At 39.6% G+C, this 23100-nt stretch overlaps 3 protein-coding genes across 3 annotated transcripts; 2 read left to right on the forward strand and 1 right to left on the reverse strand.

Annotated features, from left to right (window-relative positions):
- Positions 1 to 3885: 3885 nt before the first annotated feature.
- LOC104453689 (myosin-binding protein 2) lies at positions 3886 to 8409 on the reverse strand. Its single transcript, XM_018859606.2, has 4 exons — positions 6571 to 8409; positions 6300 to 6482; positions 4853 to 6205; positions 3886 to 4733 (listed from the first exon to the last, which is right to left on the reverse strand). The coding sequence occupies exons 1-3, from the start codon at positions 8162 to 8164 to the stop codon at positions 4887 to 4889; spliced, it is 3096 nt and encodes a 1031-aa protein (XP_018715151.2). The 5' UTR covers positions 8165 to 8409; the 3' UTR covers positions 3886 to 4733; positions 4853 to 4886.
- A 9954-nt stretch (positions 8410 to 18363) lies between these two features.
- LOC104453690 (NAD(P)H-quinone oxidoreductase subunit L, chloroplastic) lies at positions 18364 to 20056 on the forward strand. The gene is made up of 5 exons (XM_010068299.3): positions 18364 to 18583; positions 18684 to 18776; positions 18905 to 19012; positions 19131 to 19225; positions 19705 to 20056. Exons 1-5 carry the CDS (start codon positions 18440 to 18442, stop codon positions 19850 to 19852), a joined length of 588 nt encoding a protein of 195 aa, XP_010066601.2. The 5' UTR covers positions 18364 to 18439; the 3' UTR covers positions 19853 to 20056.
- Positions 20057 to 20238: 182 nt separating this feature from the next.
- On the forward strand, positions 20239 to 22897 carry LOC104455648 (pectate lyase). The gene is made up of 4 exons (XM_010070406.3): positions 20239 to 20936; positions 21177 to 21828; positions 21921 to 22163; positions 22489 to 22897. The coding sequence occupies exons 1-4, from the start codon at positions 20743 to 20745 to the stop codon at positions 22705 to 22707; spliced, it is 1308 nt and encodes a 435-aa protein (XP_010068708.2). The 5' UTR covers positions 20239 to 20742; the 3' UTR covers positions 22708 to 22897.
- Positions 22898 to 23100: the final 203 nt, after the last annotated feature.

Consider the following 23100-nt stretch of genomic DNA (forward strand, 5'->3'; position numbering starts at 1 on the left):
TGCCTAAAATCGTGGCATCTTATATTCTCTTCTTTAACATCCGCCTCGGTGGCGGTCTTTTTTGTGGAGAATATAACAAATCCATTTCTTCCAATGAGAAGAAAGCCCTTCTAGATACCTAAAATTGGAGACGTCAATTTTAGAGACTTTTCTTAAAAATGAGACCACGATAATGTATTTATATAAATTTATAAGGAGGTGGACAAGAGATGAAAGTGAGGGAGTACCCGACTCATTAATCAAGACATAAGAGGGAGATTTGCTTGGTGCGATTGGCACCCAAATAAAAGGGTGGATCCGTTAGGTTCATTGGACAAAGTCTAAGCAGAAAAGAGAATCGACATTGGATGGCCAGAGTCAAAAGAGAAGCTGGCCCGGTCACCACCTAATCATGTATATAAAAGATAAAATACTGGAGTTGAACAGAAGAAATTGATATAGTTAATTGACTCGTACCCAATAACCATTTTGTTCAACAAAGTTAGATGAAATCAGATCTGTCACGTCTGTAAAGGAAATATCGGTACACTCGGGCGGGCCTTCTTGCTGTTTACATGATCTAAACTTCCGATCATCTCGGCCATGGGCCCGTGCTCATTTCGCTTGAGCTTTCAGCATGGCCGAAATTACTCCGGATTACACCTGGATTGGGAAGCAAAAGTTTAGATCGTTTAGGCTCGCGTAAAAGCAGCTTGAAACAATGATAAAAGCATAAAACCTGACACCCTTTTTTTTTTGAAGAGACATTGCTGAACTAATTAATTTGCCAAGGGGCCATGATCGATTGGATCGCGCCGCCCTCAAATAAAAGAAACATAAACAAACGGAACATAAACAAAACTCGAATTGGGTTATATCATTAACCTTTCCAATTAAGCATCGCCGAAAGTGATCCACGATGGAGAATAATTAGTGCCACTCTTGCTGTCCTTAGCTGCCCTCGTACCCCAAAAGTGCCGAGGCCTTTGCAATGACGACAGGGGACTTTGCTAATCGCACGTGGAGGAACCAGTTAGGACATCTTCAGTTAGGTGCCTTGAATTTTTTTCAATTTTTCTCCCACATTTGGCGCCATTTTTTTTGCCTATTATACCTCGTCGGTTCTTCTTCTGGAGAGCAACATATTTAAATTAAGGTTCAATAATCGATAAAGCATTATTCGTTATCTAGAGATGTCCCACTCAAATCGAAATCGAAATGCTTCTTTTCCTCGTTTTACCGAATTTGATTGACCTTGTAGTGGAATGCTGCGGCAAAAAGAAGGAAAAAGGGTACCCCACAATGACAAATTGCTTTATCGATCCGACGTTCCTTCTTTCATCATTAGTCACATGTGTACCTAATCTTATAGATTCCGATCTTCAAATTTGAAACTGGATTTGTCGTGATTTATCTCCTCGATAATCCAACTTCCAGTATATTTTATACATAAACTTGTCTTAGTTGGCATATGTTGCATTTTAAATGTTTATAATATCTATCATGGTTCGACCCCAAAAAAAAAAAAAAAAAGTCCATCGTGGTATTATGAACAAATGGGATTAGGTTTCATGTGAGTCAGATTATGGGTTTTTCGCATCAAATAAGATTGAACACATATTCGCCCAAAAGGAAGATATACAAATGCAATGGATTTGGAAGACTTTTGGAAAGTGATGGACTTGATTACGTGACATTGATTGAAGAAACATACTACATACTTAACTTTCTAGTAAATTAGTGGAAAATGAATATGTATTAGAAAAAAGAAAGCCTAAGCATGCATTCCATCTCACATTTGATTAATTAGTCCTAAGTGCATTTGATTTAGCTTTTCAAGAGACTTCTTTTGAGAAAAGTGAGTGTTTGGTAAATATTTTTTGGGCCACTTTGAGGTATGCCAGAATTGATAAGTCTGATTGTTCGAGGCAAGTCCTTGGATGCCTTGGCCTTTAAGCATTTTTGGAAGGTGGGTTTAGGTTAATGAATTTTTTCCTTTCAAAATTGCCTCCACTTGTATTTGAGCATACTAGTTGTTAGGGATGAGTATGGTTTTGAGTTAGAATCTACAACCTAAGAACTAGACCAGTGGAAAACCGTCTAATTCCAAGTTCAAAAGTATATAGGGTAAGTAGCAGGTTCCAAAAATTGAGGAACTTGTAACCTAAAATTCAAAACAAGTTTTAATATTTTTATTGACCCATGTTTTCACGTGATTGTACATTATTTCATGGCTTTCGATGAGTGTATAATCTGAAAAAACTAGTCTAAATTTTCATTTTATAATTAAGACTTTTAGTTTGTTAATATTTGTATTTTTCGTGTGTCTAAATATAAGTTATAGTCGATAAAGTATAACAAGTGATGGTCATTAAAGATTATAATTAACAATATATGTATAACTTGGTTAGATTGCTTTTCAACTCAATCTTCAAACATGTGATAGGGACCTAAGATGGGGCGACACTAGCCAGGTTCTAGAATATTGCCTAAGAGGTTTTAGGTTCCAAAAATGATATATAGGGCTGTTTCAACACCTCAGCCAGGTTCAAATTTCATGTGGAAGGCCATACATGGGAAGCTCGACTTCAAATGCCATGCCTAGGAAGCTCAGGTTTTGGCGTCGCCTGATTGCTCATCTTCAACTTGCAAATCTAGAGTCAAACAAATGCTAGCATGGGGTCACCTAAGATCCCCTGGTGCTTTTGCGAAGCTTCAACAGGAGTTGCACGAGATCTGCTGCAGCAAAGGGTCGCGGATCGACGCCTTACGAGGTTAATGGTCGCCGCTGATGCTGGTCGCCTAGAGTCCCTTTGCCTGCCTGTCCCTGCCCTCTCTTTTCCTTTTTTCTTTTTTTCTTTTTTATTTTACTTCAAAATATCTTTACACAAAATATAAGTCAACCAAACGCCATTTGCTTTCTGCAAATCGACCTCCATCAAAAAAAAAAAAATCTTCGGGAAATAGCTCTACATCCCCCAAAGTCGAACCGAATGCAACCACCCTATGCTGATAAACACTACAGGAACCCAATTAATGTGTTTAATTCAATCAAACTACTAGATACTAACGAATAAAAAAAAAAAAAAAAAGAAGTTCGTATCGGACAGTTGAACCATCGAAATTAAACTGATTTAGTTTCTTCTGACAATATGGCGCCACACCATTTATTTATCTCATAATCTTTTAATTTTTTTTTTAAATCTCCTCTTGACTCACAGATATTGGATTTTTATGTTTCGTACACGTTACTCTGCAAACTTACCTAAAAATAAAGGAGAAATATGATCAATATCTTCTATTTTTAATGAGTACCCTCGCACCTACACGTCGTGGGAGAACTGGTGTAATAATTCACGCAAATAAATTATTTTGCAAAAAGACTTAAAGATATTAATATTAGTCCATCATCCCTGCTGTCTTTTCACATTTTAGAAAATGCTCATTGAGAAATCCTAAAAGTAAAGGGTTGACTTCAGCCTATGCTTGACCTTCATGCACCTCTTGATCATGATCAGGTATCCCATGACTCGAGCCCTTTTCTTTTGAGGCCAGAGGACGAGCTTCGAGAGTCGAAAAAGGGTGCACAGAGGCTGCCGACAAATTTACTCTCTTTGGCAGTACCTTAATTAAAAGATTGATAAATTTCATAAATCAAGTCTAGTAGAATTGATAAATCAGAAGTTGGAGCACATCTTTATCCACGAATTTTATATTGATGTTTAGGATGATGTGTACATCTGGTGTTTTTAGTGCATATTCTTGTGCCATTTCTTTTTCCTGAGCTGTTGCTTTCATTATCCTTGATAACTGTTCTCAAGCAGATGGTTCCACTGTACTTGATTGTTGTTTTTTCTACACCAACCAAAGAGTTTTTTTATGCTTAAAGCATAATCCACAGGGACAGACAGCAATGCTTGCTTCCTCTGAATAGTTAATGACAATCCTTTTGGATGAGTGTTCATGTCATATACAAAACAAGTAGGTAAACTCCAAGACAGTCTAGGACAAAAGGAAAAAAAAAACACACACACACAACATTACATACTTACAGATGATGAGCACACAGTGGTATACAAGTAGAGACAACTTCATAAGCTCCTCAGAATAATTAAAAAAACCAAACCCCTCATGTGATGGAAACTGATGCGATGATGAGAAGATAAGGGGGGAAGTGATTTTACTTTTCCCCTTATCTTCCAAACAGATGAAGGCCATAAAGGAATGAACCGAAAAAAAAGAGTGTCCTATTTTCTAAAGGTTCCTAACTGGCACTGGAATCTTGGTTGGATCTCTCCAGCTATGCAAAGCCATGCCTACTCTCACAACCTCCAAATGACAGAACTATAACATGACGACAAAGAAAAGGACAGCAGAAAAGAGAAAAGAAGAAGAAAAAAGAATTCCAAACGACAGGGTGTTTCATCCCCCACACTAGCCTACATGCACATAACACCCACCATTACCCTTTTGTACAAAAAGTGTTGGTAGGCATAACCCAGAAAATAAAAAATTGGGCTTTTAATAAGAAGAAAAACGAAAGTCAAAAACATGAAGGCAGACGCTTTCCTCTTGTCCACCAAGATGAGACCAAATAGACCAGGAACAGGGGCCTCCCTCTCCCTGAAGGTGCATCCCCTAAAATTTGTTCGTGACATGTGCTTCACCGCCATGTCCAGTGTTGCCCGAATGCTGCTGGGCCTCTGGTATATTGCTTAAGATCTTTTGGCGGCTGATGACTCCAATAACATAATCTGCAAATTTTCAGGACATTTGATAATGATGCTCAGTATGCCGACCTGACATTATATCAAATTTAGGATTAAAAGACTACTGGTTAATCAAAAGTGATCATTTGATTCAAGAACTCCACCTTGACTTCTATGTCGCAGCATAGGCACCAAATGTCAATGTATAATGCCATCGGTCATGCTCCTAACTCGGAGTTCAACGGTCCTTAAATCGCGAAGATGTTGCAAGATCTCTTGGAGAAGATGCAATCCTTTATCGCCCTTCCTCAATGAGTTGATGCAGTGCTTTAGGAACTCCCTGTCAGCTTCAAGTGCCTGCAATCTCTCATATACATGGTCTACTTCTTCCTCGATCCCAAGCCTCTTGTCTTCCGCTCGGTGTTCATCCCCGCACGGCTCACCATCGAATTCTGTTTCTGCACCAACCGCATCAAAAAGGGGAAGCAGTCTCTTTGCCTTAGGGACCCCAAGCCGCCTGGGTTCCTGGTGATATCCATTCATTTTGGGATGGCCGTTCCCATTCCCATTAGCTTCACCATTCGACAAGTGATCACTGTGGCCGTTGCCGTTTTCCTTGTAGGAATGATCGATCATTGGCTTCACGTGCTCAAAATGTTGTCCTTCTTCATAGCTTATGCCGAAAAGCTTCTCTTCCAGAGCCTTGAGCTGCTCTAGAATGCACAACCTCTCTTCCTCAAAGTCCTCCAATGACTCCTCCAGATACACAACCGCATCAGTTGGGGTCTTCTCATGGTTTCCATCTCGGTCACCATTAAGGCCATCCTCCTCCTTCACTTCACCATTCAAATCGACTGATAACCTGTCACCATCCTCAGAATTGCTACAAGATGTGGATGAAGTTCGGTGTCTTCTCGCAATCATCATATGTTCCTTGGCCTTGTACTCCTCGACCTTGTGGCGATATATCTCGAGCTCCTGTTCCAATTCTTCCTTCTCCTTTTCTCGCTTCACCATAAGATCATTCAGAAGCTGCAATGCTTCTTGGTCGTACTCGGATTGCTCTTCCATCATTCTCTGATACTGCAAGGCCTCCATTTGCATCGCAGCCTTCTCTTCTTGGAGGCGGTTGATCATTGCCATGGTTTGGCTCGCCGCAACAGCAGAAGCGCTCCTCTCTTCTTCAAGTTCTTCGTATAGAGCATGTAAGGCCTTCCTTTCAGATCTCAATGCCGTTTTCAGCTTCTCGATGGTGAGAGTACCTTCACCACCTTCAATATCACTGATCACACTCCCGTCCAACGACTCTATAGAATCTTCCGTCCCAGAGTCTCTCCTGTCTAGAAGTAGTAATCTCCTATGCAGGCTATCAAAGGAAGTGGGTGTATCCGGCATTTTCTCTTCTTCAATATTCTCATTACTCTCCATACACAATCGCAATTGACCATTATCTTCTTGCTCGCTCGCTCCAAGCGAGACAGTTTGGAATTCGATATTTCCATCAATTTGCATAAACCCTATAACCCACAAGAGAAAAATGGTATAAGATTAAGAACAAATAAAGAGCCATTTGCAAAGTCCTTCAGTTGGCAAAGTACTCTTAAAGCTTACCGTGATGAAAATCAGTGCTGAGAATGTCATATCTAGTGGAAGAATCTTCCTGTGTGCACTGAAACGAAGAGAATGATTCTTGAGTATGAATCTCATCGACTGTTTCCTGATCAGGAATCTCTGTCCCGATTGAAATCTCTGCATCAGTCTCGTCGTTCTGTGAATTATACTCCTCTTCGGCTCCTACATATATCATGAAGCATTCTCAATTTTTGCACACAAATTTCACTGAAGCAAAACTATAGAGTTCTACTCAGACTATAACAATTACCTGGGTGAAAGTCTGAACTTTCGAATACTCCTGCCTCTTCTGCAGTTCCTTGAAGAACATCATCACTTCCCACCATGAGAGTCCCAGTTGCTTGAGTAACAGCAATTTGCTCATCGCTTTCCTTTTCTAGTGCATGATGTGAGACATTCTCATCCAATTCTGCAGCTTCGGAAGCATCGGTCTCTTTGAGCTCCTTGGTTTCGAATTCTAACATCAAGCCTTCACTCTCAACAGAATCGCCCTTAATCTTATCCTCCACAACCTCATTCTGCTTCTCAGGAGACGAGCAGAAGTCCAAAATGACATCCTGTGGTCCACAGTTTTCCTGTTCTTCCTCTGTAATTGTGTACAGCCCTTTCAGTCCCACCGGAATCAACTCGCACTCATTGTTTCCGATGTAAAACTCCAAGTGACGAGACGAGAGCCCAGTTCCAGCCTTCGATTGGCCTTTTCTGCCTCGGATTCGAAGCATGCTCCGATCAGTCTTCTCAGACAAATGGCTGTCAACAATGAACACATTTCCATCATCCTTGGTAATGACTCCGCGCTCCTTCTTAATCTCCAGTTCGACCTTCGCATCCTCATTCTCCACCATTTCTTTAATACCAGATTCTGATGAAGGCGACGACCACTTGTCCTCCTCCTCCTCCTTTGGCTCCACCTTAACATCCCTATATGTTTGAGAATATTGAGAAACCTCCACAAACTCCCACTGGCAAGACGAGAGCTCGGTGATGGCCGCGGCTTGGCCTTTTCCGTCACCGAATTGAAGCATGCTCTGATCATTCTCATCAGACACATGCCTCTCAACAATGAAAACATTCCTATCATCCTCGGCAATGACTTCGCGCTCCATCTCAGTCACCAGTTCGACCTTCTCATCGTCATTGTCCACCATTTCTTTAACACCGGATTCTGATGAAGGCGACGAACACTTGTCGTCCTCCTCCTCTGGCTCCACCTTAACATCCCCACATGCGTGACAATCTTCAGAAACTACCACAAATCCTCCAGTTTCTTCAATCCCCTCATTGTCTTCCTTCACAAACAACTCCGATCCGCTCCCGAAATCTCCATCCTCACCATCCTCTGCCTCTGTGACAAAATACCCCTTCTGGGTATCATCAAGGTTATCAGAACAAGACTTGATCGAAGCACAGGGAGAGAAGTGGGACTTCTTCTCCACGCTCGCTCCACAGCAACAGCAACACTTCACCTTCTCATCTTCATCATTCTCAGCCGGACCGATTTGCAAAGAGGACGAGCAATCCTCGCACATGTCTTGGAGCTCTACTAACTTCTGGTGGTCGAAGCAGTACACCAGCTTGGAGATTTCGCTGGCGTGGCTCTCGCAGACAAGGCCCCTGTGATGGAGCTTGCTCCTGCCGGGCTCGAACAGATGATCGAGCCTGGAACACAAGGCGCAGGGCCTCTTGAGGCCGAAGTAATCGGCGAATCGGACGATGACGTAAGAGAAGAGGGAGTTGAGGAGGAGGAGGCTGATCAGGGTCCATTCAAGAATGGCGTAGATCAGAATGAGGGTCATCTTGTTGGTGTTCCTGTGAACCATGGTCGCAAACTTGTTGGCTGCCATTGGAGATGACGATCAATATGTTCTGTACAGACTACACACAGAGAGAAACACAGAGATAGAGAGAGAGAGAGATTGTAATACAGAGTTTTGTTTGCAGAGAAGATGGGGTTTGGAGAGAGAGGAAGAGAAAGAGAGAGAAAGAGAGATGGGACTGGTTATTCAGGAATGATGGTGATGAAGGAAGACAGAACCATTAGGAGGAGAAACAGAGGAGAGAAGTCATTCTTTTTTATGAGGAAAAAACCTAAAAAGAATTTGGCAGCACCATCCTACAAGCCACTTTTAACCTTCTCTTGATCTCGCAGTTGCCTTCCCAATTTTCATTGTAGTAGAGAAGATACCAGAAATACATAACACATATATAATCTTGACAATTCTTCTCTTTTGTTTTTTATTTTATTTTATTTTATGGGGGATTTCTCCTATAATCCCGTTCTATATAATCAATTTATTAACAATACTTTTTCAAGGACCATGTCACATTTTTTTTTATCAATTTAGATATTTATATATTGTAAATAATCATTCTCATTTAATAATATCCTGATCTCGAGATCGATTGGATTTGGTAGAAAATTTTGGCCGTCAATGCAAGACGTGTGATAAATATCAAATCTTGGACATCGCCCTAATTTCTCCGCAAACCCTTAGTCCAAGCAAGAATTTCTACCTTTACGGTCAAAATTTTAATCACCACATTAGTTTTTACGAATTTCAAATGCTTTAGTAGATGGAAAGATAAAAATAAGGGGGAACCAGTGGGCCTGCCAGCCATGCCCCCCTAAATTGGTGGTCAGTCTTAAAGTAAAAGTGTGCGTGTGGGGGCCGGACTGATGATGCCATTGCTGGGGCTTCTTTCGGAATTCAAAGCCTATTTCTTTTTTCCCCCTTAAAGATGCTTCCTTGGTAGATCATGCGCAAACAATTTATCGCAAAAGTAATGCCTTTTACTTTTATGCATTTGCCACTTTTTAGAAGGAAGAAGAAGAAACTGGGTAAAAATAATTTAATAATTTTTACTAAGTGTCATCTTTTGAATCATGTATAGAGAGAATAATAAAATGTTTGGTAGAACGATGTCATTGAAATTTTTTGGATCGAGTTACCTACTATTGTGAAATGTTGGTAAATTTTTTTTATAAATTTAACATTACTTAAAAAGGAGAGAGTATGTGACATACTGATGATGTTTCGAACTGCTCCCTAAGGATACATGTAATTGAAAGTGCTAGGAGCACAAAGCACATAGTTTTTAGTCTATGCTTCAAGGACTTGAGAAGTATTTAATTCAGGTGGCATCCTATGTCGATATAAATGCATTAAAACAAAAAACTTCCGGCTATGTTTGCCTTTGAGTATGCCATCTAATGATATAAATTGCTAGACTTGAACTCTCCTCATTGCAAGAAGAGGTTTTGATTGATAGGTGGGGAGGATGAAATATCGTCAAAAAATTGCAATACTAGGCTTGCCGAGTAAAAGAATATAACAAAACTAATCACTCTAAAAATATCAATCGGTCATTTCATCACACTCTTGGAGGATGATGACCTATCATTTGAAGTCCTGATTAGATTTTGGATCACAATAGGAAATGTTTACAGGAGAGAATCTAAAAGTTTGAAAACCATGGAACTCAAATTGAAACTATGCGATAACATTTCTTTTAAGAGAATGGTTCTAAGATTTCTATAGAAGCTAAATATTTTCATTTTGATGTGTTAAGAGATTTCAAGGAAAAAAAAGTCGTGCACCCATGGATTTCAAGAAATTAAGCATCTTGACAATCGCAACAATCCCTTGAGCAAGAACGTTGCCAATTCATCCATTGGCCTCCCTCTCACTACTCTTATGATTTTAGAGTGTTCCTCAAAAATCTTATTAATCTGGAGAAGATATGCCATGACCTTGTCACACCAGAGTGCCACCACAATGCTTCCGCAAATTGAAAGTTGCAAGTGCCAAAAAGTGTGATTGATCAAAAAATCAGTGGCTTCTTTCGAAGGTGCAAAGCCTTGTACAGTTGGGAGAGATGCAAGTATTAGAAAGTGATTAAATGCATGCCATTGTCACAAATAAAGCATGAGAAGATAAAGTTGTTAACAATGACATAAATGAGTTTTCAAATACATATCGTCTTGAGCAAGTTACCAAATATGATGAGTTTTTGCATTGAAACAAAAATCAAATCAAAGGTTCCTCAATTCAGGTAACTTTTTCATTTTCTCCTGGAGTGAGTCTATCTTATTGAAAGGGTTTAAGTTTCCTCAATTCCTTATCCTGCAAACGCTACCAAAGTCATAGTATTACAAGGAGATTCAAGGCCTTATTTAAAATAAAGTCCATCATGAACTCTCTTTTGAAAAAAAAAAATTGTTTCAAGCCTTTATTTATAATTTCTCATATTAATTCTCTTTAAAAATGCAGTCAAACACATTCTGACTTTGTCAACAAAGTATATCTAGCTCGAATAATTGGCTCAATAATACAAGTACACATTCTTGTAGACTATATACGAGAGGTTTGGTTTTCACCGTCTTAACCCACAAGTGATGAAAAACGGTGTGTTCATTTCCCACAATATAAACCTGCTTAGCCCATCATCGCTCTTTTCCAACCATCAAATTCCACTTGGATGATCACGCCCTCATCATCTTCTTTTTGACGAAAATCGGAAAGCAACAAATATCAATAGAATATAGAGTAAACCAGGTCACCGAAATCACTAGCCTTTCTTGGTCTATTTTTCAATATCATGCCGGAGGCGGTCGAAGGCTGCACCGCCCAACCCTACCTAATCAGCTGAATTCTCCATCCGCTCCTCATTTCCAACAAAGATTCATTCACATTATCTATAATATTTCAAAACGATATGAATACACTCTTGGAAAAAAAAAAAGGGGGACATATTCACCATGGAATGTTTCAGTTGAATTGCTTTGAGTTGGTGATGGTGACAATCGGCATATCAGTCCTATTCGGTAGGATGCTATCAACTTTTGTTGTGCCTTGTCCCTTCAAATTGCTTTTGCTTTTCTGAAGCATCTATCCAGAGTCCTTGGGTCTTTTCAGATTTATATATCGAGGTATCCGCGCCTTGAATCCTAGGCTAGCTTAATTAGCTGCTTATTACTTTTACTTAGATATCCCATTTCCTAATAAATTGTAGCCTTTAGGATTGTTTGTTGTGCCTTGTCTCGACATCCGCAGCGAGGGAGAGAATGAATACCAACACGGCTGCTCATGGTTGGGTGTAGGAAGAGAATGTTTGGATTATGCTAAAATAAAAATTAGAAAAACTTACATTTGGGATATCATGAAATAAATCTTTCTAAGAACAATAATTATACTATTAATTTTTATAAATATACTAGAGAGATATTTCAAGGTGTTAATTTGATTTAGAGCTAGGGATGCGTTTCGTTAGATTCTTAAATTACACACTAAAGCTAAATTGAACTTTTCTAAATGAGCTAAAGAAAACATCCCATAAAGTATGCAGACAATCTGTTCCACTCTTTTCCTCTTTAATTTGCTTTCAACTCACATGTTTTTGGACCAAATCCGAATGATTATGCAAACAACCCTGAATTTTTCCGTACTTTTTATTTTACTCAAACCATACTTTTAAATGGAAAAAAATTAAAATTTGGGCGGACAGCTAATGTGTGGCCACCACACATATTTGAATAATCAAAAGGTTTTTATCAACTTCATTTAATTAAATTTTCTCCTGATTTTTATCCGCCTCTTATGGCCCCATGTTCTCTAGAATGGTCCACCGTTTTGTGCACGCGTCTAATTATATTTAAAAGGTGGGAAAATAATGATAATAAAGGTAAAGAAAAGAAAAGAAAAAGAAAGTTTCAAATTCGACGACTAATCAAGGAAGAAAGATTTGTGCAAAGACTTGGCTAAATGGCGGTGACTGACTGATCACTGTGGTCCGAATGGAGGGCGGGACCAATGGAGTCTGCTTTGCCTTGCTTTCATATAAAGACATATATAAATATTTCTCAACTGAGCTAGTAATTATAACTACATGAAGTGTTTACTTTTGCTTAATTTTTTTATGTAATTCTAATTATACAATACACATCAATGGGCCCCGTATCTACATGTTCACTATGATAGCATTCATACCGCTTGTGGGCAAGAGCATATTTGCCTATTTTATAGGGCATTTTTTTATTCGAGCGATATCATTACTTGGGGAGTTTCTAATCTTCTGGAATCATATTATTATTATTATTATTATTATTATTATTATTGAACATCTAATCTTCTGGAATCATATTATTATCGAATTTTGAACTTGGATTGCGTGTGAATTTTCTTGAACATCTTGTTGTTTAGTTTAGCTGATGACTAGACAGATACGAGGGAGGCCAAATCGGGGACACCGTGGAGGCTTAGGGAGGATAAAAGAGGATATATGGTAACCTAGAATTTAATATATTTGCTGTTCAAATTGATTATGCCTTATGTTCGTCATAATTAAAAAGTTTCATGGTGGTTTCTATTCACAGAATTTAATTTACCAAAGTTCCGTAAAGAGTAAATGATATAAATAATTCTTGAACTTTGGTTCAATATACAATATAGTCTTTGAATTTTAACTCAATGAGCTTTATAGTTTTTGAACTTTTAATTTTTTCAATATGATCTCTAGATTTTTTGTATATATTCAATTTAGTCTCTGAACTTGATTTAATGGAGGATAACATTGAACATATTAGTATATTTTAGGGATAAAGTTTATGTATCAAAAGTTCAGAGAATACATTACACATTGGTTAAAATTCAAGGAATATTTGAACAAATTATAAGTTCAAAGTTTACATTACATATTCAGTCAAAATTCATAAACTATTTGTATCATTATCCCTTCTGTAAAATATAAGCTATAAAAAATTTTACACGTAATTTAATTTAAGACTTGTGATAGAAGGTAGAGGATGATCGATGCATGGCAAAAATAATGGACCCCTCCTTGACAAATGCTTATGATATATGCTTTTAAGCTTGGAGATGGTTCGACTGTCCTAATCTGCATGACCCATCTCACGACTACGAGCCTTCTTTTGTTAGGTCTTATTGATCATTTACGACCATGACATTAATCTGTTCAAAAGCACTTGGAATTTCCAAAGCCAAGCCTTCATATTAAGTTATGAGGAAAAAGGTTATGGTGCGACCCTCACCATGAATTGAGAGAGTAAGCTCTGGTATCAAAGTTCACTACAAATTCTACAGTTAATCTTGTCTATTTCATTAACATGTTAATGTGGCATATTTTACTCATGCTAAAGAATTGCTGCCGTGCTCTCATTCACTTTCATTTACCTTTCGGCCCTACTGCTTAACTTTACTAACAATAATATGTAATTACCGATCTTTCGTGGTTAGATGGTACCAAGCCCGTAAGCTAGTCAAACAAGAGTTTGTAAGCCAAAAACAAATTTGTAACTTAATTGGAGAATAGCTGATAAGTTACAAAAATAAAGATTTATAATTCTTAGTAAAGTTGAGCCATTAAGAAAGGTAAATAAAAGTTGATAAACAATGAGAGAATTCTTTTTGTCAGATTTAAGAGAAACATGAAATTTAAAAAAAATAAAAATGAATAAACCTTACTTAATTGGAAGGGAGAGGTGGAGGTTTGAATCCCCACCTTCTCGAAAGGGGTTGGGGTGGGGACGATTTAGTTTCAAGTGTGGGTTTCAAATCTCACGCCCGCAAAGGAGGTAGAATAAAAGTCTTAGAGTGAAGTTAGAGTAGGAATAAAATAGAACCGACCAAAAAAAAAAAAATACTCAAACAAGAGTTGGTAACATAAACTAGTTGGTAACTTTTAAGTTGGAAATCAATCTAATTAAGGATGGTAATTTTTAAAATATATTTGTAAACTCTAAAAATTGGCATGTAGGGAAAATAAAAGTGGTGCCTCGAAAGAGATGTTGCTGAATGTGATAACTAAATATATGTTCATAAGCAACTAAAATGAGAGTTGGTAACTCATAATAAGTAGTAACTTAATCGAAAAAAAGTTGGTAAGTCACTTAAATAATAGTTGACAATTTCATACAATAGTTGGTAAAATTAAACCATTTGTTAAAAAAGGCAAACAAAAAGGATTGTAAAAGATAAGAGAATGTATTTGTTCACTAGAGATAAACAAAGGTGAATGATTTTAAAAACAAAGAATGTTGATAACTAACTTAAATAAGAGTTGATAAAGCAAAATTTGTTGATAACTTAATTGGTAAAAAGTAGGTGATCACTTTAACTAAGGTTGGTAATTTTAAAAAGAGTTTGATTAAAAATACTGATAAGCGAGACCAATAAAAATTAGTGAAATAGAAAACTTGGTTGAAGAAAAGAATAAGCCTAGCAAACAATTCAAATGAGACTTGGTAAATCAATTGATGACTTAATGAGCCAAAGAGCTTGTAAGACATATAGATATAGATTGGTAAGTTCAAATGCAAGTTGCTAAATTTAAAGCATTTATAATGAAGACAAATAAAAGTTGTTGAAAGTTAAGAAAAGTTAATCAATTTAAAAAACCAAATAAACGTGGGCAATTAACTTACATAAAAGTTGATAAACAAAGCAAGTCAGTGATTTAATTGGAAAAGATCTGGTAAGCCATTCAAATAAAAGATTAGTAATGTGCTGGTAAAAAATGAAAATAAATTCAGTAAAAAGATTTTGAAAATATCGGAAATTTGCATTTTGTCAAAAAGAGTTGATAATGTCATAAAAGTATTGGTAGGTTATCAATAAGTTATCGGGAAATTATGGTGCATTTAATAACGTTTATGTTATGGAAAATAATTTTTTTTTCAGAAACACTTTTTTTTATGTTTTAGTATTGAGAACAATTTTTGAGTATTTGAACGCATTTGGTAATTATACAAAATTTATATTCCCGAGAAAGAAATGCATTTGGTACGATCTCATATATTTTTATGACTTAGAATTTCTTTTAATTTATTAATCATTTTATTTCATTTTTATTCTTTTCTTTTTTTCTTTTTCTTCTCCTTGCTCCAATCGGTCGCCAACCGACAACCACCTAGAGAAGGGCAGCAAGGTCGGCCTCAAGGGAGGCTTGTCGGCCACCGGCGAGGTCACCCCAAGCCTCCCCCTAATTGGGCGAGGTGACCTTGCCCAACCACTGGTGGAGTCGAGCCTTACCATGGCTGGGCGAGTCTCGACCTCGCTCGACCAAGGTGAGGCCAAGCTTCACCCTCACGGTGGTCAGGCGAGGCTCGGCCTCATCAAATCTAGGCGAGGTTGAGCCTTGACCAACCACGGCAAGGCTTGAGGGGGCCTCACCGATGGCTAGTGAGCTCGAGGCAACCTCACTAGAGGTCGGCGAGGCTCCAACGAAGTCATCGGGCCTCGTTTGGCCGGTCGCCGGCCAACAATTGACTAGGGGAAGAAGGGAGAAAGAGAAAGAAAAAAAAAAGAAAAAGAGAAAAACAAAACTTTATTCTTGATTCTTGTTTCTTAAATTGTTTCCAAGAACAAGAAACGATTTTTTTTTTTAATTTCTTGTTTCTGGTTCCGAAAATAAAAAAACTTACCAAATGCGTTTCTGTTCTATTTTTACTCCCGAGCAAATAAAATAGAAATACCTGTTCCCGGGAGCATTACCAAACACACCATAGGCGACCGATAACTTCTTTTACTCTTATCAATTCCTTAAAAAATCTACCGGCATGTAAAAAAATAATTTTTGCTTTTTCAGAGTGTCTTTCTTAAAGTTATCAGGTTGTTGAATTCGGATACAATTTATTTTTCTTTGAACTCCATAAAATAAGAATACCGTTGATTTTTCTTTTTATCACAATAGCATGTGATTTACCTCAGATGCTACAATAGTATTTCTACAAAATTAAGTGACATGAGATTCAGCAGAAATCTAGGTAACAAAAAAAAAAAAAAAAAAAGGTACTCACGGACGAGCTCCGGCAACAATCATGACGGTCCATGGATGCGACTGAGCGGCACACATTTATTAGTTATATATATACCAAAGTTTAGTCACTTTTTTTCCTTTGCTCAGAGACATGCACTTTAGGGGGACATTCGATCCTGACATTGTAGGAGACGCTCTCTTCTTTATTTATTATAATTACTATCACAAAAAAAAAAAAAAAAAAAAAAATAGAGTCCTTTGTCACGTAGATCTACGTTTGATTCATATAAATGCAAGCTTTTCAAAAAGTTTAAAAGAAAATTTCTTTTTGCCTATTATGCTAATCTAATGGATTTGTGTGTATGAACATCAAAATTTTAAGTAGAGAGAACCCACAGAATCCACATTATCTTTGGCGATAGATCGAAAACTATAGAATAAGCCACCCTAAGAGTTCAACTCGGTTTTTCAATCTGGTTACTCCAATCATGTTCCAATCCCCACTAGTTTATAAATTACGGTTCTATAATGACTCTTTCGAGTAATATTAATATTTTTTAATTTAATGCAAAATATCAGAAAAAAAATTTCGGAATAAATAAAAGCAGTCCCGTAGAATCATGAAATTATTTTTCAAGATCTTCCATACTTTAAATAACCACTTACGTTTTTCTAAATTTTTTAAAGGGAAGTAGGCAATAGACGAGCATATATCCATGTATCTTGTACATCAACATAACTATTGGCAACCTAGCCGACTATCTAAATAATTTATCCAATTTTTGATTACTGATAAAAGAGAATTCAATTAATGAGACATTATTCTTATTCTGACGTGAGGGGTTGGAACTCTCACAGATCTTATGTCGGCAAAAATGAACGAGGAGCGTGCGAATTTTCTAAGGACAGATTGACAAGGAAAAAAAAAAAAAAAAAAAAACAGGGGGAAAAAGAAGGGGGGAAGGAGAAATTAAAACTCAAAATAAGTAATGAATGTCGCAATGATGGCGATCCAAGAGCGTTTCGAGCCTTTGAGGCGGTGGGACAGACATAAACATCAAGAAGCCATCATAGCAAGAAAATCAAGAACATCTCTCACCTTTATCTTTTTTTTATTTTGCATCCTTTTCCCCGGTCCCTCCTATATTTTCGCTCCCCGCCGTCCCTAAACTTTTGTTTAAACTGATAAGAGCTTATATGAGATCACCCACTAATCAAGTCTCTTTTCCGCGCATCCAAAGGGTGGCATTGCGCGAAAAATTTGACGGTATTATGTGATACATTGTATTAGCGTCACTCAACATGCCTTGATTAAAATTGGTAGTTAAAGCCAACCTACCTCAAGCACGTATTGCACGCGTGGATGCATTGGTGCAGCAAGGTCAAATATCATAAACTAGTTGTCCCACACTTTGTAATTAAGAAATGAATACATATGGTCAAAATGTTCGATTTCAGTGTACCATGTTTGTATATTGACGGGGGACATATTTGGTACGAAGAAACAAAGGAATGAATCGGATGGAATGGGTATTTATATTCGCCCGAAGAGATGGGCCGGTCAGTATGCACGAGGAATCCGAAATAGTAGAGTCAAATGCCCAATGCATCCAGCAGAAAGAGGTTACGCTAAGGAAAATGTGTGCTATTTCATGAGGAGATTGCAATTGACATTCTCTTACATCTTTCAATCGATGGAGTGGCCCAATTAGCGTTCAATTTCACCGGTTTGAATGGAGACCGAATCGGCCTTTCACGCATGGAAGGACATGGGCCAGTTTTTTTAGCCCACTTGAAGTTTCAGATTGGGCCTAATCAAAGCTACATGTAGCATTTTCATGAGGCCATAGCCCAAGTTTTTTTTGGTCAAATGTGTGTGTGTGTATATAGACTTAAGCTCTTCCTTGAATTTGAATTACCCAATTTACTATAAAATGGATGGGGTGTCATTCTGCCTCATTTTCTAAAATCCATCTCAATTTACCATTGCATGAACCGAAATTACTTCAATTTTCCTGGACTTGTAGAAAATCATATTAGCTCCATCATAGTGAAACATTTTATATGTGATCTCAGAGTCGATCATCCGATATGCGTTTGAGAATCTAATTTGAGTAATTGGAACTTTAATTTAGGCTATGTAGGGATTAAATTGAGAAACTTTGAAAATAAGTGAGGTAAATCGCCAACTGTTTCTTTTCTTATAGTTTTAACTTGTAAAAAAAGATTGCAGTGCATCCTGCGCCATGAAACGAAAAACAGCCAAAAAGGATAAGACAATCCACCCTCGCTATCTACTCTGCAGCTTGTACACAGAGAGAAAGAGAGAGAGCTGAGAGCTCGCCATGAGCTTCGTATTAAGCTCTCGAGTCCTTCACGTTCACGCTCGCTCCCTCCCCTCTCTCTCCCCATCTCGACCCAGAAAGACTCCCTCCATCGCTTGCCTTCTTCACAAGCCTTCTCTGAGTAAAAATGCTGCTTCAAACCAGGTGACGAATGAATCCGCCTCTCTTTTTTGCTTCTTTCGAAATTACCTGAACTTCGAATTGATGGGTTTTCTTCTTTTTGCGATCTTGATTGCATTTCAAGACACTGGCGAGGATCGTCCGGGATTGCTCGGACAAAATTGGCCTGCAAATACCTGCCTTAGCAATCCAAGTCGGAGCATTTCTGGCCACTACTGTAGTACCCTTATCCAGCCCACGTCCGCCGCATACAATTGCGTTGACTTAATCTCGCAAATTGTCAAAGAATCAAAAGGGTCTAATGGGTTTTGCTTTGTTTGTTTGATCTTGGAAAATATGTTGCAGATTGAGCAGCCTGCCATGGCGGTGACTGGAGTGAACGACGAGGAAGATTTCACTTGGATTCTGATACAGCTCGGGATTGTGGCCTTTTGGTACTTCCTCATCATGCCGGTGAGCGAAATCTCTGTTGGCTTTTTCATTATTTGAATTCTTTTGGTGACCATTTGCTCGATTCAATCATCACCCTCTTTGATTCCATTTGCAATTTTCTACGTCCGGGAAATGGCAGCCGATCATTATGAACTGGCTGAGGATAAGGTGGTACAGGAGGAATCTGTTGGAGATGTATTTCCAGTTCATGTTCGTCTTCTTGTTCTTCCCCGGGTGAGTGCCTTTCATGTTTATCATATAAACAATGATTATAATCTCGCAGAGCTAATTTTGATTCTCTGTTCGATAATGCTTCTAATTCTGATTCTCTGTTCGATAATACTTTTCATTAACATCGACAGCACGCGCTTGTTCCTCGGTATAGGTCAACCAATCTGCTATTTAGTTCATGTTTAAATGGAACTTGTTCAGATTTCAATCGAGTTTCTTTCCGTTTCTAGTCTCCCTTTCGTCAAATTCAACTTCCACTCTATCCATCATCGTCCATCTCCTTCTAGTTTCCACTTTATCAGTCCTTGCGTTTCTGGTTTGTGAAGGGGGCGAATTCGATTCATATTTCTCGTTTCACCCGCTAAAACCATATTCCGTTTTCGGTCATGAGAGTGCTGATATCTACATTCGATGTTTATTTCCTCGGAATTGTCTCTATTCCACCCATGAAGTCTGCTTGTTTTGCACCATGTGTTTGGCAGGGTGTTGCTATGGGCACCATTCTTGAACTTCAGGAAGTTCCCGCGAGATCCATCACTGAAGTATCCATGGTCAACTCCTGAAGATCCTTCCCTAGTCAAGAATTCGTATCTCAAGTACCCTTTTGCTCAGCCTGAAGATTACGAATGAGAGCATTACGTATCCAGTACAGCTTCACCGTACCTCTCATCTTCTTTGCGGGTTACTGCTACTGTTGTAATTCGCTAATGGTTCTTGATATTCATCGTCTCGTATAGTCTTGTAAAGAATCAATGGGCAAAATGTACCTTTGCAAAAGTGCTCATCGAGTGTCGTACGCTGAGAGTACCACAGAGGCGACGCAGTTCTTATTAAGGACGGCTTATCAATGATGGCTCTCCCATTCCCGAATGTTCCTTAGAGCCTAGAGGATGTCGACCTTCTTTAGCTTATTTGAATGTCCCTAATACCCGATGTGGGGATGGACAGGACCGTCCCCGATACTTGAAGTGTTTATCCGGACAAATTCGCTCCATCCTGAGATTTTTGCTGAACCAGTTTGCTCAGTCCTGATTTCTCTGCATTCTATTGGGTTTAGCCGTGACCAAGAGGAGATAATAGTCATTCTAACGTCAATGTAAACAAATCAAAGCAACAAGAGGAATACTAGGAACTAACTTTGGTTAATCTTCTAAATAAATACAAGAAAATTGAATGGTGCTTGCCAAAAATGTCTCTCCCCATCGGTTGTGGACCTAATGTGACTACATGTCAAGAAACTCTACAGGCTAAACAAAGAAAAGAGGCATAAAAGGTCGAGAGGAACTGACTCCCCACACTTCTCTCTCTGCTTCTCGATTTTATCCATTTTTTCTCTCGATTTGTATTCGTGGATTTGCTATAAAACATCCAATAAAGGCCATTGACAATATTTTTGAACCTTCGATCCTCGCATCGGTGGAAACCCTAAACGCATGGTTCTTGCCCGAGAGCAATTAGAGAGAGAGAGAGAGGGATTTTGAAGGACGGACGTGCGAAAGCCAATTATAGAGCAGATCACCATGGGAGCTCTCGATCGCAAACTAATGTTTGCATTTGCTTTCCTCGCCGTGGCGGTTCCAGTTCTGAGAGCCAAGATCGCCGACTTCGACGAGGTGTGGCAGAAGCGAGCCGAAGAAGCCAAGAAAGCCACCATCAAGGCCTACGAGCCCGACCCGGCTAAAGTGGCCGAGGATTTCAACCACCGTGTGCATGAGTAAGTAGTCTCTCTCTCTCTCGGCCAGCAATGTTTCCCGCGTACAAATTGCATGCACGCAAAAGTTACATTAGATGCCAGAAAATTTTTGGAATAGTTATCTGACATTATGTTATAAATTACCTTGTCAAGCATTGATTCAATTTAGACTCGTTTAATCACATCTTTTGTTATCATCCTAGATGAACAAATCTCTTTTGTTTCCAATGGATATGTGTAATTGAAGTAATCATGGTTTAGGGACATGCAAAGGAGTAATAACACGAGGAGGAGCTTGAAGAGAACAAAGGGCGGATGCTTGGCCACGAACCCAATCGACCGGTGCTGGCGATGCCGAAAAGATTGGGCCAGCCACCGCAAGAGGCTGGCCAATTGTGCCCTTGGCTTCGGCCGTGGGACGACTGGAGGCAAGGCCGGCAAGATCTACAAGGTGACTGATCCGTCCGACGACAACCTAATGAACCCCAAACCCGGGACGCTGCGCCATGCCGTGATCCAGCCCGAACCGCTGTGGATCATATTCGCCCACAACATGGTCATCCGTCTATCTGAGGAGCTCATCGTGACGGACAACAAGACAATCGACGGCCGCGGTGCCAACGTGCACATCTGCGACGGGGCCCAGATCACCCTGCAGTTCGTGAGGAACGTGATCATCCACGGCCTCCACATCCACGACACCCACCCGGGGAACGGCGGGCTCATCAGGGACTCCCTGGAGCACTATGGGTTCCGCACGGGGAGCGACGGTGACGGCATCTCCCTCTTCGGCGCCACTAACGTGTGGATTGACCACGTGTCCATGTCACACTGCTACGACGGGCTGATCGACGTGATCCAGGCGTCCACGGCCATCACCATATCGAATTGCCATTTCACCAGGCACAACGAGGTAAGAAGGAAGCTGAAATCCAACGAGGATGACCAAATTTCTGTGATCAACATGCATATGATCAGCTAACAAAGATGGGTGGCAATGCGTAGGTGATGCTGTTCGGGGGAAGCGATACCTACTCAGACGATGCGCACATGCAGATAACGGTGGCGTTCAACCACTTCGGGCAAGGGCTGGTGCAGAGGATGCCGAGGTGCCGGTGGGGCTTCGTTCATGTGGTGAACAACGACTATACACACTGGCTCATGTACGCCATCGGAGGGAGCCAGCACCCCACCATCATCAGCCAGGGCAATCGTTTCATCGCCCCCCTCGATCCAAATTGCAAGGAGGTAAATCGATCACTGCGGTTTCTGCATTCAGCATTAATCCTAAACTCTGTGCTTTATCCATCCTGATTGTCACGTAGTCTCAGTATACAAGTTTCAACATCTTTCTCGGGTTGTGATTAGTTCTGCCTACCCGGATTGCTCATACAGTCATGCGCACATGAAGGTTTTATACACTAGAACGGGAAACTGTGCTTGGTTACGATGATAATGTCGCGGCACTGCATGCGTATAGACTAGAGTAATTCTGAGTTTCTGTCCCCGAAAGATAATCTCATCGCTATAATCTGAATGAAAAACCATGTATGATGTGCTGGGGCTTGGTCAGGTGACCAAAAGGGACTATGCAGCCGAGGATGTGTGGAAGTCATGGTCATGGCGATCGGAGGACGACCTGATGCTGAACGGGGCCTTCTTCGTCCAATCCGGGAGCCCGATCAGGAACGTCAACAAGAACAACGTGATCAAGGCGAAGCCGGGCTCGTTCGTGACGAGGCTCACGCGCTTCGCGGGCGCCCTCAACTGCGTGAAGGGCAAACCATGTTAGGACCCGCACGGTGTTGTGCGTACGCGTGATCGCGAAAGAACCCTGTTGTTGTTACGGAACAACGGTTTGGAGTCGTAGGTAAATAGTATATTCAGGGTCGGTCCATTTGGGTTTTATTTTGATTCGACTGTGCAGTCGACGAGTGTGTTTTGGGGTCAAGAAGGGAGGAAATGCTGGACAAAAACCCCAGTTAACCTGCTGCATCGTTTTCTTGCGACATTAGAAGTTGTATTCCAAATTAATATTCTTTACCCTCTTCTCTTTTACGAATAGATTCGGAGAATAGTCACGATTATTATTAGGTCCACCGTTGTATTATAAAGAACGTACAGCATCACTAGATGAGCGACATGTGTACGCGAAGTAAGCTTTCTAATCGAATTTTTGACCGTC

This window comes from Eucalyptus grandis, chromosome 7 (assembly GCF_016545825.1).
Source record: "Eucalyptus grandis isolate ANBG69807.140 chromosome 7, ASM1654582v1, whole genome shotgun sequence".
NCBI lineage: Eukaryota > Viridiplantae > Streptophyta > Magnoliopsida > Myrtales > Myrtaceae > Eucalyptus > Eucalyptus grandis.

Excerpts from the sequence above, each read along its gene's own strand:
- LOC104453689 (XM_018859606.2), bottom strand. The coding sequence starts at position 8,164 with ATGGCAGCCAACAAGTTTGCGACCATGGTTCACAGGAACACCAACAAG. Across the intron at positions 6,483-6,570 it reads AAGTTCAGACTTTCACCCAG|GAGCCGAAGAGGAGTATAAT; the intron begins GTAATTGTTATA and ends TGATATATGTAG. Across the intron at positions 6,206-6,299 it reads CAGCACTGATTTTCATCACG|GGTTTATGCAAATTGATGGA; the intron begins GTAAGCTTTAAG and ends TGTGGGTTATAG.
- LOC104453690 (XM_010068299.3), top strand. The coding sequence starts at position 18,440 with ATGAGCTTCGTATTAAGCTCTCGAGTCCTTCACGTTCACGCTCGCTCC. Across the intron at positions 18,777-18,904 it reads GAGCATTTCTGGCCACTACT|ATTGAGCAGCCTGCCATGGC; the intron begins GTAGTACCCTTA and ends AATATGTTGCAG. Across the intron at positions 19,226-19,704 it reads GTCTTCTTGTTCTTCCCCGG|GGTGTTGCTATGGGCACCAT; the intron begins GTGAGTGCCTTT and ends TGTGTTTGGCAG.
- LOC104455648 (XM_010070406.3), top strand. The coding sequence starts at position 20,743 with ATGGGAGCTCTCGATCGCAAACTAATGTTTGCATTTGCTTTCCTCGCC. Across the intron at positions 20,937-21,176 it reads TTCAACCACCGTGTGCATGA|GGACATGCAAAGGAGTAATA; the intron begins GTAAGTAGTCTC and ends ATCATGGTTTAG. Across the intron at positions 22,164-22,488 it reads TCGATCCAAATTGCAAGGAG|GTGACCAAAAGGGACTATGC; the intron begins GTAAATCGATCA and ends GGGCTTGGTCAG.